The following is a 15,175-nucleotide window of genomic DNA, read 5'->3' on the forward strand; positions in this document are numbered from 1 at the left end:
AAAACAATACCTACAAGTTTTAGACAGTAATAAATAAACGTTTCGATGTCACAATGAATATTTATTAGCTTCCATAAATATTTAAATATACAATATGTTAACCTTCACTTACATATTTGTACAATTTATTTTAGTCACAATTTATCTGAAAATAACAAATGTATATTGTAATATTGAATTTTCCTTATAAGTAATAATTGATAATTAAATAAAATTATGATTGATACCTTTATGCTCTTCCAAGAAAGCTTGTACACTCCTCGCACATTGTTCATATGCTTTATGAAAGCCTGCACTGTTACTATCCTATAAATAAAATTTCTATAAATTTATATTGCTCTGAAATACAGAACACAAATCAAAATATTATATACTAAATTTTATAGCACGAGAATTATTTTGAAGCATAAGTCAATGTTATATTTACATAGTAAGGATCTCTTATTATAAGCTCTCCTTTTGGATCATATTTTCCAAGAAGTTCAATTTTAGCAGTACAATTGCTAGGTTTCATTTCATTCAGTTCCCGGATGTTACTATTATCCATTCCAAATATCCAATCAAAATTTGTGAAATCATCTTCTGTAATCTATATATTAATATACAAAGTCATCAATATGCCTTTAATGTTTCCTATATAAAGAAGTTTACTCACTGGCCTAGCTTTATGCGTATAATTTGTAATACCCTTTTCTCTTAGTGTTGACAGAGCTCTATGATCTGGATTTTTACCAGTGTGGTACCCTATGAGAGCTGCACTTTCTACTTCCCACGCATTGTTTATACCTAATTTATTTATTTGATCACTAAATACAGCCTCTGCTATAGGTGAACGGCATATATTTCCTATAAAAGCAAGCTTATGGTTTATATAATATTACACTACTACATAAACAAATATTGTTTATCAAAATTAGATTAGAACATACCTAAACAAATCATGAGTACTCTCTTCTTTTCTACCATATTGAGAATACTTTATTCAGAATAAAATTTAGAAAATAAATCTAAACTAATAAGAGACAACTGAGTGAAAATGATAATGATTATTATTATTATCAATTATCCTGCCCAAAAGCGTATTCGCCATCTGAGTGGAATCAGTGTTACTAATGCTCAACATTAGCGACTGTGCCTGACATAAGAGTGCAGCACTACAAGTGGTAAGAATTCAAGTTATAATACCGACGCGAAATTTAATATAGGGTGTCCTGATAAGTTAATAACTAAGAAATCTTATCATTACAGGATAGGGTGGAGCAAGCTGTATAAAAATAGGGAAAAGAAGAAGAGAGGTGGAAGGTACATACATAATAAGGGCAACAGAAGAAATAAATTAAAAATTTGAGTAAAACCTTACCGGTTGTCCAGGATAACCAGTGGTCACTGTACAACTGTCCACTGGTTAGGGGTGTCCAAGGGTCCAAGGGTCCAAGGGTCCAAGGGTCCAAGGGTCCAAGGGTCCAAGGGTCCAAGGGTCCAAGGGTCCAAGGGTCCAAGGGTCCAAGGGTCCAAGGGTCCAAGGGTCCAAGGGTCCAAGGGTCCAAGGGTCCAAGGGTCCAAGGGTCCAAGGGTCCAAGGGTCCAAGGGTCCAAGGGTCCAAGGGTCCAAGGGTCCAAGGGTCCCTCCAAGATCCCGAGGAGGGTCCGCACTTGGCAAAGGACCTGCAGCAAGTGAGACATCGGTACTCCAGCACGGGTATTTATAGTGTTTCGGGAAAGAGGGGGAACCAGTCAGAAAAGTTTTTCCAGTGGTAGGAATTTCACGATTGATCTAACGAACAATATTTTGAGAAAAATTGATATTTTCCATAAAATAATGATTTCAGCAACAATCATAAGCAGGATATTTTAGTAGGACACCTTGTATATTGGATGGTATAGTAGAAATATTTACTCGTTTACTGGTATTACCAGTATCGTAGTGTTATCACCAGTAACGGAAACATAATGTGTTTTCTACATCCACCGTTCGAAAATTGCAGAGGCCGCTCAAAAACCAGTGGTTTTTCAAGAAGTCGATATTTCAGAACACGAGGAGACGATGTCTGGTCTATCATGAACGCTCGTCTTTACCTTCGATACGGTAACTATTTGTAAATAGTACTTACCTCCACCATTCCTCAGTAGATGGCGAACGACTATCCTTTCGTCGGCAATGCAGTCTCACTACACATCTAATTTTGCATCCTCATTTTTAATAATGATAAAGGAAAGCCATTACAAATTATTGTGCAAATGTATGGCAAATAGAACATTGTGCGAATACTGCTTCAGAATGCCTTTCAGAAATCATCAATTGGTCTCATTTCATCTCTTCGTCTCAAGGTACAGAAAGCCATTGAAAATCGTGTCAGAATGTAACGGATGTATCGTGTGCATGCACGAGGAAAAGCGAGCAGGAAACCAAGCGGCGAATCGAACAAGAGAACGGAGCCGTTAAATAGGCAGTTGGACAGGAAGAAAACAAAAGAGAAAGCCGCTGTCGAGGGATACATATGCATGTCCACGGGTCGTGTCGTGCGGATCGACGACAGAAGAAGCGTTCATGGTGAAGAAGCTGCTTGTGAACGACCGGTAAACAATTAGTCGTGCCGTATGGCGATGAATCATTATTAAAGACGATGACGACTCCACTGTCCTCAGGCCACTCTGTTGTCCTCTGTTAGCTTGGCGACATTAATTTGCGTAAGGCGTGTTTTTTCGGGTGCTGGATGAAAGGCAGCGGATGTGGGTGCGCGACAGAAAAAGGAGATGACGGCCCAGAAGCCGAGGAAGAGCAGCGCTGCCTCTCATTTGCCTTTCAATAACCGGCTCCCTTCATGTCATTGTGACAACGGCGAGACCATTGTCGTGCCACCGTACAACACGTATTACCTACCTGTTCGTCGATGTTCTCGTCGGCGTGGGTGGCAGCCACTGGCAATCGGTTCCTCGAAACCAGCCAGGCACATCGGGTTAATTTTTCGTTCAACGCTCACAATTTTTGTCTACGTTTTAAAATATGATAATGCGACTTTCGTGATGTCTCGAAAAAATAATACTCTGGATATATGTAATTAAATATGACTGTAAACCTTAATTCTTTTTGAAATAAGATAATCTTGACTGAAATTACTTATGGGATGACCCAATACTTCAATCTCCGTATAATTTACTCTTCAAGTCTAATTTGGGTATGCGTAACAGTGATCCTCGTAATTTGGCCTCGTAATTTGTTTTTTTCGGAGGCGAGCACGATAATGAGACGCCTCCGTTACAAGGATTGCTCATTTCACGCAGCCTTGGGGCGCTTCCTTTACCTCCGGGTCTGTAAGCAAATGAGGAGGCTTCGAGACTTCGAAAGGTGAGCAGAGTTCATAAGGAACGTCACACAGAAAGACTATAGCTCGAACAAAGGCGCGTTCGGAGATTTTCTCACTTGAAAAATATTGAGAAACTGATTACCATACGCACGAATTGCTGATAAAGTTCGCGGAATGTTTCTCGCATGCACGTATACTCTATATCAGCGCAGAAATTGCCCCGTCTAAAAGCTGCAATTAATTTCAATGATTTCAAGCGCGCGAACGAAACACGCTCAACACGCAGTCACCGTTTGCGTCAGCGCGTTCTTATCCGCCTCTGATCCGCGTGACAAATACCAGGGAGGCTTAAACGGAGTTGTAATCCATCGAGAACTCGAATTCTCCGAGCCTGGCTCGACCAGCATGGCGCAGAGTATAAGAAGCAAAGAGAAAGCTAATTATAAACCGAGCAGCAGGAGCACCCATGACGTCCAGTTTGATATCTTCGGGAGAACGTCGACGAGGGTCGAGAAGGGAGCCTCGGGGCACGCTTCAGCTAATAAAAGTAATCTCCACGCGTTAAAGTTACGCGAGAGGCGGGATTGGCCGGAAGGCGTCGATGTCTTTCACCGTTACCGCATTAGCCATGAAACAAGGAACGAACTCTCTACTAGGTAGCAGCCGAAAGTTCGCAAGAAGTCGGTACCCCAGGCTTTCGGGAATCCAAGACGGGTGTCAGTTGGCGGTTTTCCACTCGAGAAGTAAGGCAATAATCCGTATAATGGCCGTTAAGCAGCCCGGCGTTAGGCGAGTGGAGCGGAGCGGAGCGAAGAGGACTCTGTTAGGGCTGGAGTGGCGCGGGGCAGCGAACCGAGGCGAGAGAGCACGCTACTCTGTTTGTACCGCTTAAGCTAATGAGCCACAGATGGCGATATATCGGTGGCCCTGTTCGCAAGGAGAGTATAAGGTGGGCCGAATGCGAGGGAGAAGATAGATCCGCGGCGATAGCGGGCGAATCGTTGCAAGGTGGCTGAAAAGTCAGCCGAAAAGGGGTTGGCTTCCTTCTCGTTTCGCCCGATGGCTATCTCGGCCAGCCGGTCGTGCGCGGCTACCGCATCCGATCCTATCTCGCGATATGCACCCTCCTTTTAACCCGGTGCACGACGCGAACCTGCCCGCCGCTAAATGCACGCGCCCGTCCGTCTTTTCGGTGCCCTGCCCGCAGATGTGCCGCTCTTTTGCACTGCTTGCGCCTCGCATGCCCCGACGTGCCCGCTCGAGGAGATCGCACCGCTCGAACGCAAAAAGATACGGCTCCTGTCCGATACGCCGTCGTTTACGGCCCTTTCTTTACGAGACCCATCGTTCCGCCTTTACCGCTCTCCTGACGAGATCTACTTTTCCCTCTGATCTTGCGTGGATGGAAGAAACGCAAGGTGTTCCTCTTGGTATGTTATTAGAGGGATTGGAAATTTATAGCTATGCGCTTCTTTGCCAATTTTCGGTATTTATGTATATCTGAACGTCGATATATCGCAAACGTCACGAGTGAACAATTTTCAGTCCTCGTTTAATTGCGTGGAGTAAATACAGGATTGTGCCTTTCGCAAGAATTGCTTGCAAGTGATCCTAAGCTTCTAAGTAGTAGAGCACATTACTGACACTACACCCCATTCTATAGCAGAATAGACTCCATTACCCTCCCTTTCGAGAAATATTCATATTCAAGCCTCGCTCTCGCTGTTTTCGCAAAAGCAAGAATGTTTCAGAATGTTTTCCCAGTCGGTGAAGCAATGCGCGTGCAACGCGCGCAAAAAGTCAAACGGAGGAAACACCTTTTGCATGCGAAAGAAAGCTGGCTCGGGCTGGAGGTGAGCAAAAAGTGGGCACGTGGTCCGCGAATCGAAGCAGTGCCGCGCGCCGGCTGGAATCTGCTGGAATCGGGAGCAGACTGAAGGGGACAGCCGTGATTTCACGCCGCGGCCGTGATTCGCGATTTCACGGCAGCTGCTCCCGGCAGGAAGCGAGACATCGTGCACGCGCGCTCGCACCGGATGAACTTTCTTGCATAATGTGAAATCGGGGACGCGAAATTGTCTACCAGGGAACGGTGTATCGATGGCATCCCTATCGGCCGCGAGACAGACGCGGAAAGCGGCGGAACAATGAGCCGACGTCAATCGAATAAAACGATATGGAGCGTGGAGCGTGCGATCGACGCGCGATAACCGTCTCCTACTCCTTGTTTGCACTCCTTTGGAAAGTGGGAAGAGCTTCCGCTTAGGGGCGGAATACGTGCATCCTTAATTACCCGACGGATCTGCCGATAAAAGGATAATAGGTAGACGGCGTGCATCTATTTCCTTCGCTCGTCGCTCGCCATGCTTGTCGGCGGTCAGTTTTTCACCGCTCGGGATCTCATCGACGCGTGAAGATATACCGTGCCCGCTCGTACACGCTCGAGCCGAATCGCTCGGCCCCGCGACGATAGACGCGGCTATAATTTCGTCGTTTCTCCCGCTCCCACGGAATAGTAATTACGCTATCGAGACATCTCTAAATTGCCCTCGGATTGCGAACTTACCCGGGGAAACGGCGCTGGATGACTCCGCGTTTCGAGCAACCCGTTCCTTAGATCTCCTCGATGGCTCTCAGAGAAAGGTTTCAGCTATAGGAGTTATATTCTTCTGGCGTTAAATATGGGACGCGTTGCTCCATGTTGTTCACACTCCTACTCTTCACATGCAAGGTGTTTCAGGGTCTACGATGTGCTTATAGACGAGACGTCTCAGCCTTATATAGCCTTTGAGTATTCTGAGCTATCTGAAAACAGAATGAATTGTCTGTTCATATATAATTCTAAGTGTTTTCCAATTTACCACTTTCGTATAGGTATAGTCAACTGTTTTATAACACAGTTCATTCATTCCGTGTTTTATCGAAACTGTATTATACGAATATCGTAATATATGAGGGTTGTCCGAGTTTATTAAGCCATGCTACATGAAAACCGTGCTACAAGAAGGCTGCTGCAATTTTTGCATGGTATTATTTCGAAACAGTTTATTCAGAGCACAGTGTTCTAGAAACGACTCCAGTGGCATACATTTGTCAAAGTCTTTCTGCTAGTGGAAAACGAACGATTTTCCTCCGTGTTGGTGCTCGCGAGCGCGCTTCTTGGAAATCGGAAACGTGTTCCAGAAGCGACAGGTCGTGTTTAAGATTGACCACGTTCCAGAGCATTCATAAATCTAGAGCGTAATGGCTGCTATATTATCGTGAAAATGACGTGCAAAGCGTTCGCGCGAGCAACATCAACCAGGGATTTCCACATTGTGTTTCCACGGTACGCGACCAGGGGAAAACATGCAGCGACGCTCCTAAATCCCCAAGGGATTTTTTGCTCGGCGCACGAAACGACGTGGGTGGTTGCATAAAATAGGTGGCCTGCACTTATCTACACAGCGCGCACAAACGGCCGCGGTCGCAACCACCCGCCGGCTCGTACTTATGTTAAATTACAGGTAGACACACGTGCACCAGCCATTAGTTTTCTCTCGCATACACGCTCGCAACGAGCCCTCCTGCCCGCTTCGTCCACCGCGCACGACGCAGATATTTCATAGATTTATGGGTAATCGAGAGAGCGGAGAGGGCAGGAATAAAGAAAAGGGACTTGGATCGATCTCCTTCGAGAGTCATGTGGGTGAAATTTTTCAGGCGCCAGGAATCGGGGGCAAGCCAGCTCTGATATTACGCCAGAATTTTTAGAAGACTTTTACCTATACCCTTTTCTATGAATAGGAAATATGACAAAGGTGGTTTTCATTATAAACTCCTCCATTGTTTCCTCAATTTCGCTTCACTCCACTAGAAATTCTACTCAAGCTTCAGTTCTTCGTAGAATCCTCATATTTCGTAATCTTCGTGTCGAAGACGAACCTTCTCTTTGCAGTCGATTCTCTTAGGTGTTCATTTGTATGGAATGCCCACGTATTGCACAAAGGAAGGACCATTGAGAAACCGAACGGTACCCGCACAATAATCGAGCTTACCGTTGGATCCACAATGCCTGGCGGAAGGGAGGCACGGGCAATTGCGGAGGGCCGGGCGCGTTTAAGCAAACTTTCGACGATTCCGTGACGAATACTCAGCATTCTCTGGACTCTGTGGTGAGTCCTGAAGCGGAGAGGGTCTCTCGCGTAGCCACATATGCGCGTGCATGTGCAACGCGGTCCGATTACCCGCAACACCTGAGCGTCGATGATCGCCCTCGTCCGACGAGATATCCCCCTGCACGTGAAATACTCTTTCAGACTCGGCGAAATTCCTCGGTTTCGCGGCCGATTCATCATTGACGAGCTCGCGGTCTGCGCTCGGGTTCCGTGCATCATCGATCACCTTCTCACGGTTTCTCTGGCAACAGGGACCGCGTTGCACGACGGAAAGAACGAGAAAAGGAAACGATCGGGGATGCGGCGAGCGACGGAGGAGAGAGGAAAGAGCGAGCGGCTCGTTGGAAGCGAGAAAGAGAGAAACGATGGAAGACGGAACGAAGAATTGAAAGAAGATATGAAAATAAGGCGAAGCCGGAAGGGGGCGGACGATAAGCGCATGCGACGATCGACACGCAACACAAGCGCTCTAATTTTAGATCTTGTCACTCTGACGCCAGCTGGTGTGCCCCTCCCCGCCTATTACGCGCGTTTACGCACACTTACGCTCGCTACTCTCTCGCTCGTACTCGCCTTCGATTGCTTTGTTTCCCGCTCGCCACCGCTCGCTCGCGACTGCCTTGTTTCGCCCACATGTTGCCCTCCACATCGATGGGAACTGCTCCGAATGCTTCTTCTTCCTCGTACCTATCGAATTCACGCGAATGGACACTCCTACTGCATTAACCGTTCAGTATCTAGGTACCAGGGTTTCGCGTATTATATTATAGCTAATGCCTGAACTCGCTCATAGATGAGCACAGGGGGTTTCACGCAACCTCGAGTGACATGTTCGGAAAGGCGCACACACGCATCCAGTCAGGCATGCCCACGTAACCGTGCGTGAATTGGACACATACCTGGCTATTACCTGCAGGATAACGCAATGGGATGCATACGTGGAGTCGTATTGTGAACTCGCGAACCACTGTCCATATGCTTCTCATGGACCTTCGACTCGTCTGATTTCACGCGAACTTATCGAGTGCTTCTCAAGAGGAAAAGTAGAAGGCGACACTCGAGGCCCTCGATTGATGGTTGAAGGTACTTCTTCAACGCGAGCAATTGTCAAGTTTCAAGTTTTTCAATTTTCTGAAAATTTTGAAAATTAAAAAATTTGAATATTTGAATGTTTAAATTTTTGAACAGGTATTTGAAAATTTGAATATTTGAATGTTTAAATTTTTAAACAGGTACTTGAAAATTTGAATTTTTCACCGGTGAAATATTTGAAAATTGGAAAATTGTTTCCTTCCTCTATCTTTCCTCATCAGTGATACGAAGGAGAACCGAGGTTCTTCAAGAAATTGATTACACCCATCGCTCCGATCTCGCAATTCCCAAAGAAAAGCATGAGCAAGAAATTACAGAGTCTCAGTGTATGCTCATTGCGTCTTCTTGGGTAACTGTCTCAATCGAAAACGGAATCACGGTCGTACAACACATTACGCAGTAATTCGCCTTCTAAGTTCAGCCAATGGACTATGTCGAAACGATGAAGAAAGAATAAGAGGAAACGCTCGTCTTCCACGCTTCGTAGGAGCTGCAGAAGTGAGCATAGTTAAGCTTATCAGCGGATAACCACCGTGGTGAGCAATCTCGCCTCGACTCGCCAGCGATCGCGACTTTTCCTTTTATCGGCGACCAACGAGGCGGTTGTCGACTAGCACTCGCCAGTAATCGCTGCCTGACGCGGATTCAATCTTCCGTGTCCCGTATCCGGGAAAGCAGCTCGTTCACCGTGCAAATGCATTGCGCGAGGCTCTCACAATCGGCCAGGAGAGCGAGACAAGAGGCGGGGGAGGCGCGGGGCTCTCTAGGCGAAAGAAGAGCGCCATTCAGAATGGCACCGCGATGCACAGGCTAGGTCAAGCCGATCGAGATAATAGTCGAGGTTCGGGGCATCGTCCCGCAGATATATCTCAGCTGGATGTACAGCTAACGGGCACGTTGATGAGAGAATAGAGGGACGGATGATATCTTCGGTTAAGTTCCATGGCAATCGGGAATGGAAAGAAGCCGCACTCGTTGGACCTTCACTTCCTCTCATTGTTTCACCCCGTCCAGCCTCTCTCTCTCTCTCTCTCTTGCGCTCTCTTGCGCTCTCTCGCGCTCTCCTTCTCACCCCCTCTGCTCGCCTCTTTCTTTCCGGCTCTCCTCCCGCCCCCTCGCCGGGGCTTTCTCGGCTCGCCTTAATTCGCCCGTGTACTTTCGGAGCGGAGCTGCCAGCAACAATATAACATCCGATTAGCTCATTATGCAGAGATCGACGGATCGATAAATTGAACGCGCCGGATCTGGGCCGAGTACGCGCGATTATTTGACGCGATTTTTGCCGGTACGATGGCTCGCGGGATGTATCCAAAGGCAGCGTTGCGTGTAAGCGGAGAGCCACGGTACCGTTCAACGACGGAAAACCTCGTTGTTAAGCAGATAGACGACCGTTCGACGAAACGTTTCTTCCACCGAGCGGCTGCATCGAGTCGCCGCGCGGATTCCATCGCGCAAAAACCCGATCGTTCGATCATGCATACCCGCTAACGAACCACCGTCTAATCAGCGGGAATTCCTGCGGCCTAATTCGTTTCGGGGAATCGACAGGGGAACCGAGCAGGCGCAAGGGGGATGGCAGCGAAAAAGAGCGTTCTCGAAAGCGTGCAGCGTGACGGCGGTCGCGAAGATCGTGGCGAAAAAGCTGGCAACAACGATACAACGTCCGATTAGCTTATTATACGGAGATTGGGGCTCGATAAATTCAGCGTGTCGGGGGAAGCCGAGAATACGCAGCTGGTCGTCCGCGGCTCGGCCGCCGCCGCGCTGCCGCGACGCGATAAGGGGACCGACGTAATGTACGATCGCGATCTTCGCCACCTTCGAGGCCAGTCGAACGCAACATCTGGCCGCGGTTTCGACGTTTACCGACCCACAACCGCAAGTATTCGGTGCCGCGTGCTGTGTACTGCTAGCCACTCAATTCGGCAGGTGATATCACCTCCCCGCCCCCGGGGCAGCGAAGGTGGATTCTGGACGCGCCGATACATCGCCGATGTTATGATTTATCGGGAGCACCGGTTCTCCCCTTTGAGCACCGTAACGACGGCCTTCAATCTGTTCGAGCCACCTTTCGGTGCACCCGTCGCTATCTTCCACTTTGCCTTTCGCCTGGGGAAACGATCGCCTGATCACCTTTATTCTGTAGCTTGGGAAATATTTCAAAATCTGGGATTCTTTATATCTGATGCAGTTACCAATATCTGACACAACTTCGTAGATAGGTGTGTGCTCTGTTTCTAGGAAGCTCTGAGAATTTCTTCAGAAGGCTTTACAGAGTCTAGAACCATCTTGCGGGTCATGAAGCTCCTGCGGAGAGGCCACTCGTTCAAACGTCTCGACGTCCATAAGGCAACACGATCGATGAGAAGGAAGTCGCGCGGCTTAGGATTAACGAAACAGGAACGTCGTTTCCTGGGATTATCCTGCCGCGTAATCCTTCCACGCGTAGATTATGTACCGCGGAATATTCCTTGGACAAGAAACAGAGTTCCCTTGGTGAGGAACGAGCTCGAAGTGGGTTATCGATCGCTCGAATTAGCGTACTCGCGAGCAGCCGAGGATTTTTCATTCCCAACGTTACGTGGTGCACGCGCTGCGCCTAGATACGCATTAGTCAACTTGCAATTCACTCGATTAAATTTTTTCCCGAGTTCGCCGCGCGTGCGATTTTTTAGCTAGCCGTTCCACTGCGACAACCGATCACGCTGTTTACAGCGAGCTGCACGCGAGCTACACAGTTGCATAAATAACGACGATCGCTCGGCACGCGAATTAAAATTGGTTTCGAAAAGTCAGGGACGCCTCTGAACCGAAGGGAACTATCGAACGTGGATCGATACCTCGGATGGTTTCGTGCAACGCGGTTTTCCCCGATTTCGCTCAGCTGCCAACCCGAGATTCGCATTCTCGAGGACAGCTATGCACTCGCGTGCGCATTAGAGGTCACCGAGGAGTATGAGTAAGCGTCGAGGAAGGCAATGCAAAACCGAAGGCAATTAGTCATATAGTTATACGAGCCGTCTTTAACCTGGCAGCATTCCATCATATCATTACACTGTTTACTGGTTTCTCACAATTCGTGGGGGAATTTGCATGAGGAATAAGGCAAAGCCTTATAATCAGTACATTTGAAAATGCGAATCTGCAGGTCGGTAGTGTAACTCGGTACAAAATTGTTGCGTTGCTCGAACGTCAAGTCACGCATACTCGACATTACGATACAAACATCTCCGTCAATTATTAGTGACTCTAAAGACATCACAGAATTCAATAAAGTCCAACTGAAATTGCCACAAGAAGCAGCACAAAACTGAAGACAAAAGTGATTTCTCTGAATACCAATATACCTACCTATAATTTACACAGTCGTAAAGTGATTGCACTCTGTTGCTTTTATCGCATATGACGTGGACCTTCGAAGGCGCATCGTACGAATGTTCAGGTGAGAGAACGCATGCAGGCAGTGTGCAAAGAAGTAACGGTGGCGCCGCGTCGAGAACGGATGAATTAAAGGCTCGCAAGGCCCGAGCTGAGGCCCACGGGAGGACGAGCGAGGAATCCCGGCGTGGCGGCCCACCTGTTTTGTCCACCCGTTCGCTCGTCCATCCGTCTGTGGCCCGGTTGCGCCCCAGTTGGCACAGGTGTTCCTTCGACGCTGCTTCGCTCTCTCTCTCCCTCCCTCCCGCCCCTCTTTTTGTTTCAAGCCCGTCTTCGTTGCGCTCGTTAGCGGGCCCCTCGGTCCCTCTCGCGACCTCTATTCATTACGGAGCGCCACCGGGAGCTGGGGCGAGACGGAGAAGGATAGACGAGGTGAAAATGACGGATTGCTAAGGAGTTAAGGAGTGACAGGCCCGAATGGACGGATAAGTGGCTAGAGGCGCGTGTGCGAGGACGAGGATCGATGAGGAGATCGATCTAGGAACAAATGCGTCTCCCGACGCCCGACACACTAGAATTCCTTATCGAGCCTATTACAACGGTGCTATTAGTTTGTATCTAATGTCGTTGCATTATTTATATGGGACTCGTACGAGGAGGCATGCGTATGCAAAACCGACGGAATTCATTAGGACGCGCCGCGGTTTTTCGCTGACAGGACGAAAGACGAAACGTCTTCGAAAGCGACGACGGGGAGAAACAGATGGACGGGCGAATGGACGGGCGAATGGATACGCGGATCGCGTATACGCGCGACGCGAATAAAGAGACCGCCTGCGAGCGAGCATCTGTTCGTGGGACGCGAACCTGCCGTCCCTCTGCATTGTCCCGATGCAGACGTCGCTCCGGAAAACAGAGATAAGTGACAGACGATTATTAATTATCTGCGTCATCGAACTGCCTACGTGCTGCAATCGAAACTGCGAGGCTCGCGCGCCAATTCTGAGAATTTCAGTCAATCCATCTTTAGCTGAGTCACATTTCTCGAGCAGAAAGTTTAACGCCAAGATGAAGATTACAGAACGTTTCCTACGAAACTGAGAAACCCAGAAAATTGCAGCGCAAGTAGTTAAATCAATACCGACAATGAACAATGACTGTCGCGTTGTTCTCTTTTCCAGTGCATCCGACAGGCCAGAAACATTGATGCCTTGCACGTAACAACGCTCTACAAAGTGCAGTTTGAAGTAAGTAAAGACTGCGAGCAGCAGTCCACTTCTTCCTGAGGCAGCAATTCTTCTTTGGTAACGATTTCTTTGAAATCGCCGATCGGGCAGCGTCGCCGAGGGCCAGCCTTCCAGCCGCAACCAGCGGAAGAAGAATCGACTGCAGGAAGAATTTATCGCCGCGTCTGCCACACGAACGCATCTGTCCCCCTTTAGCCAGTCTTTATTACATCGCAAGAACACAAGAAGTCTCTCCACGCATATTAGCTCGGTCGTATCTCTTCTTCACGGTGTGCAGACGTACGCCAAAAGAACAGCGGGCCCGTGTCACGGTCCTGCTCGTACGCTCGCGTTCCTCGTTGTCTGTCAGCCTTCCTTTATGCGTTGAGGAACTTGTCGTTCAAGGAATCAGGAAGAGGCTTGATGTTGAATAGTTCCTTTTTCCAGGAGATTTGAACAATCGAAGGCTTTTGTCGGAAACTACGCGAGAAACTGATGAATTTATTGAAGCTGTGTAGGTATTATGTTAGAAGAGAAACTTAAGATGTTACCCTTATCATTTTATCGGAGTCTTAAAACTTGAGGGTTTTCTTATGGTAGGATTGAATAACTTTCTCTGGGGTATAAGTTCATTCTTGCGAAACGACTCAAAGGACTTTCACTTCTGTAAATTCTTTGCCCGCTCTTAAGGGCTGACAATGAGTGACCGCAGCTACTTCGACGTCTGTCTTCGGACAGACTGCAAACACTTGCTTGCAATTTTTCCGACTGTAATTTGTCGAGTCTCCACAGAAGTTGGATCTGCTGTTAATTTCCTGTATCCGTGCAGAGAAATGAAGCAATCGATACCATCTGTGTGCCTTCTTCCAGAGGATATGCTCGTTGACGAGCGTCTTCCTGCGAAGCTGCCATCGAATCTGCCACAGACCGTTTACGTAGGTGCTCGTGATCGGTGAAAGAAACGGTGCAACGTGCGTGGCGCGGGAACCGGTGAGCGACATTATTATGCTAGTTTACGTAGGGTATCGAAAAGGGTTGGACGGTCGCGGCACACAGAGGCCCGATAGATTCCTCGCGATAAGCGTCGGTGGACTGGCCCACCGAATTCATATGCATGAGCCCTTATTATATGGTATTAGCTATGCGCACAGGTGGTTGCCTCGACTAGCTCGGATACGGCCTCTCGTTTAATATGTAACACCTAAGTATGCGAAGCTGCGGCTGCTGTTGCTGCTTCTGTATCTGTCGGGAGGATCCGAGGACGGCTGAGCCGCTCGTGCGTCATTATTAGCTGACAACGGTGCCTTCCAATTATTTAGGCGCGCGTCAGTCGCCTCGTTGACGATCCCCGGGGCTAACAATAGGTCTGCTCCAAAGGATTAGAAACGAACGGAATGGTAGCTTGTTGATCGACCCTGTATTCTGATCCCTCGAGCATCTGGTATTAAGTTGGCCCACGTGAAACGCAGCCTTCCTCGATCAACAGTCACACCTTGCGACCGTGTAATTCTTTTACGTCCACTGACTTAATACGAAGCGTCTGACAACTTTGATGAACTTCTGTACGGAACGCGTGTTTTCTTTCTGACGATCTCATTTCTTGTCCATATACTGAAGCTCTGATGGGTTCGGGATCAGTTGTTGAATGCCTGTAGTCGAGTGTAGTTCATAATCGAAACGTGTTGTACAATTATTTTTATATATTAATTACCTTTTAATCTTAAAGCACCAAACACCTGTTCATTTCCCCTAAACTTTCTTCCCGAATTCTAGTTTACTTCATTCACTAATAAGCTTCTTCTAATAGCAAATACCTTGTGTTCCTCCTTTAAAAACCTGTGGCAGCTGCGATGAAGGGTGAAAAGGTGGCGCAAAGCGACAAAGCCATTGTTACGTGGCGTGGCAGAAAGAAGCACGGGCGAAGAGAAACTCGCGATTACTGGAAGCAGCACGGCCGGTTGCGTTTCGCGTTTCCATCCGGTCCCAGGCGCGTGGAACAGCGGAATCAAGGCGCGAGG

General features: G+C 47.9%; 1 protein-coding gene across 2 annotated transcripts; it reads right to left on the bottom strand.

Annotated features, from left to right (window-relative positions):
- Positions 1–40: 40 nt before the first annotated feature.
- LOC143180242 (low molecular weight phosphotyrosine protein phosphatase-like) lies at positions 41–1,082 on the bottom strand. Of its 2 annotated transcripts, none has more exons than XR_013002099.1 (5): positions 930–1,082; positions 656–846; positions 428–589; positions 228–339; positions 41–145 (listed from the first exon to the last, which is right to left on the bottom strand). XR_013002099.1 is itself a non-coding variant. In XM_076379825.1 (5 exons), exons 1-5 carry the CDS (start codon positions 964–966, stop codon positions 135–137), a joined length of 480 nt encoding a protein of 159 aa, XP_076235940.1. In that variant the 5' UTR covers positions 967–1,082; the 3' UTR covers positions 41–134. The 2 variants fall into 2 exon arrangements, 1 of the variants encoding a protein (XP_076235940.1); XM_076379825.1 differs by having other exon boundaries at positions 228–306.
- Positions 1,083–15,175: the final 14,093 nt, after the last annotated feature.

Source organism: Calliopsis andreniformis, chromosome 6 (assembly GCF_051401765.1).
Source record: "Calliopsis andreniformis isolate RMS-2024a chromosome 6, iyCalAndr_principal, whole genome shotgun sequence".
Taxonomy (NCBI): domain Eukaryota; kingdom Metazoa; phylum Arthropoda; class Insecta; order Hymenoptera; family Andrenidae; genus Calliopsis; species Calliopsis andreniformis.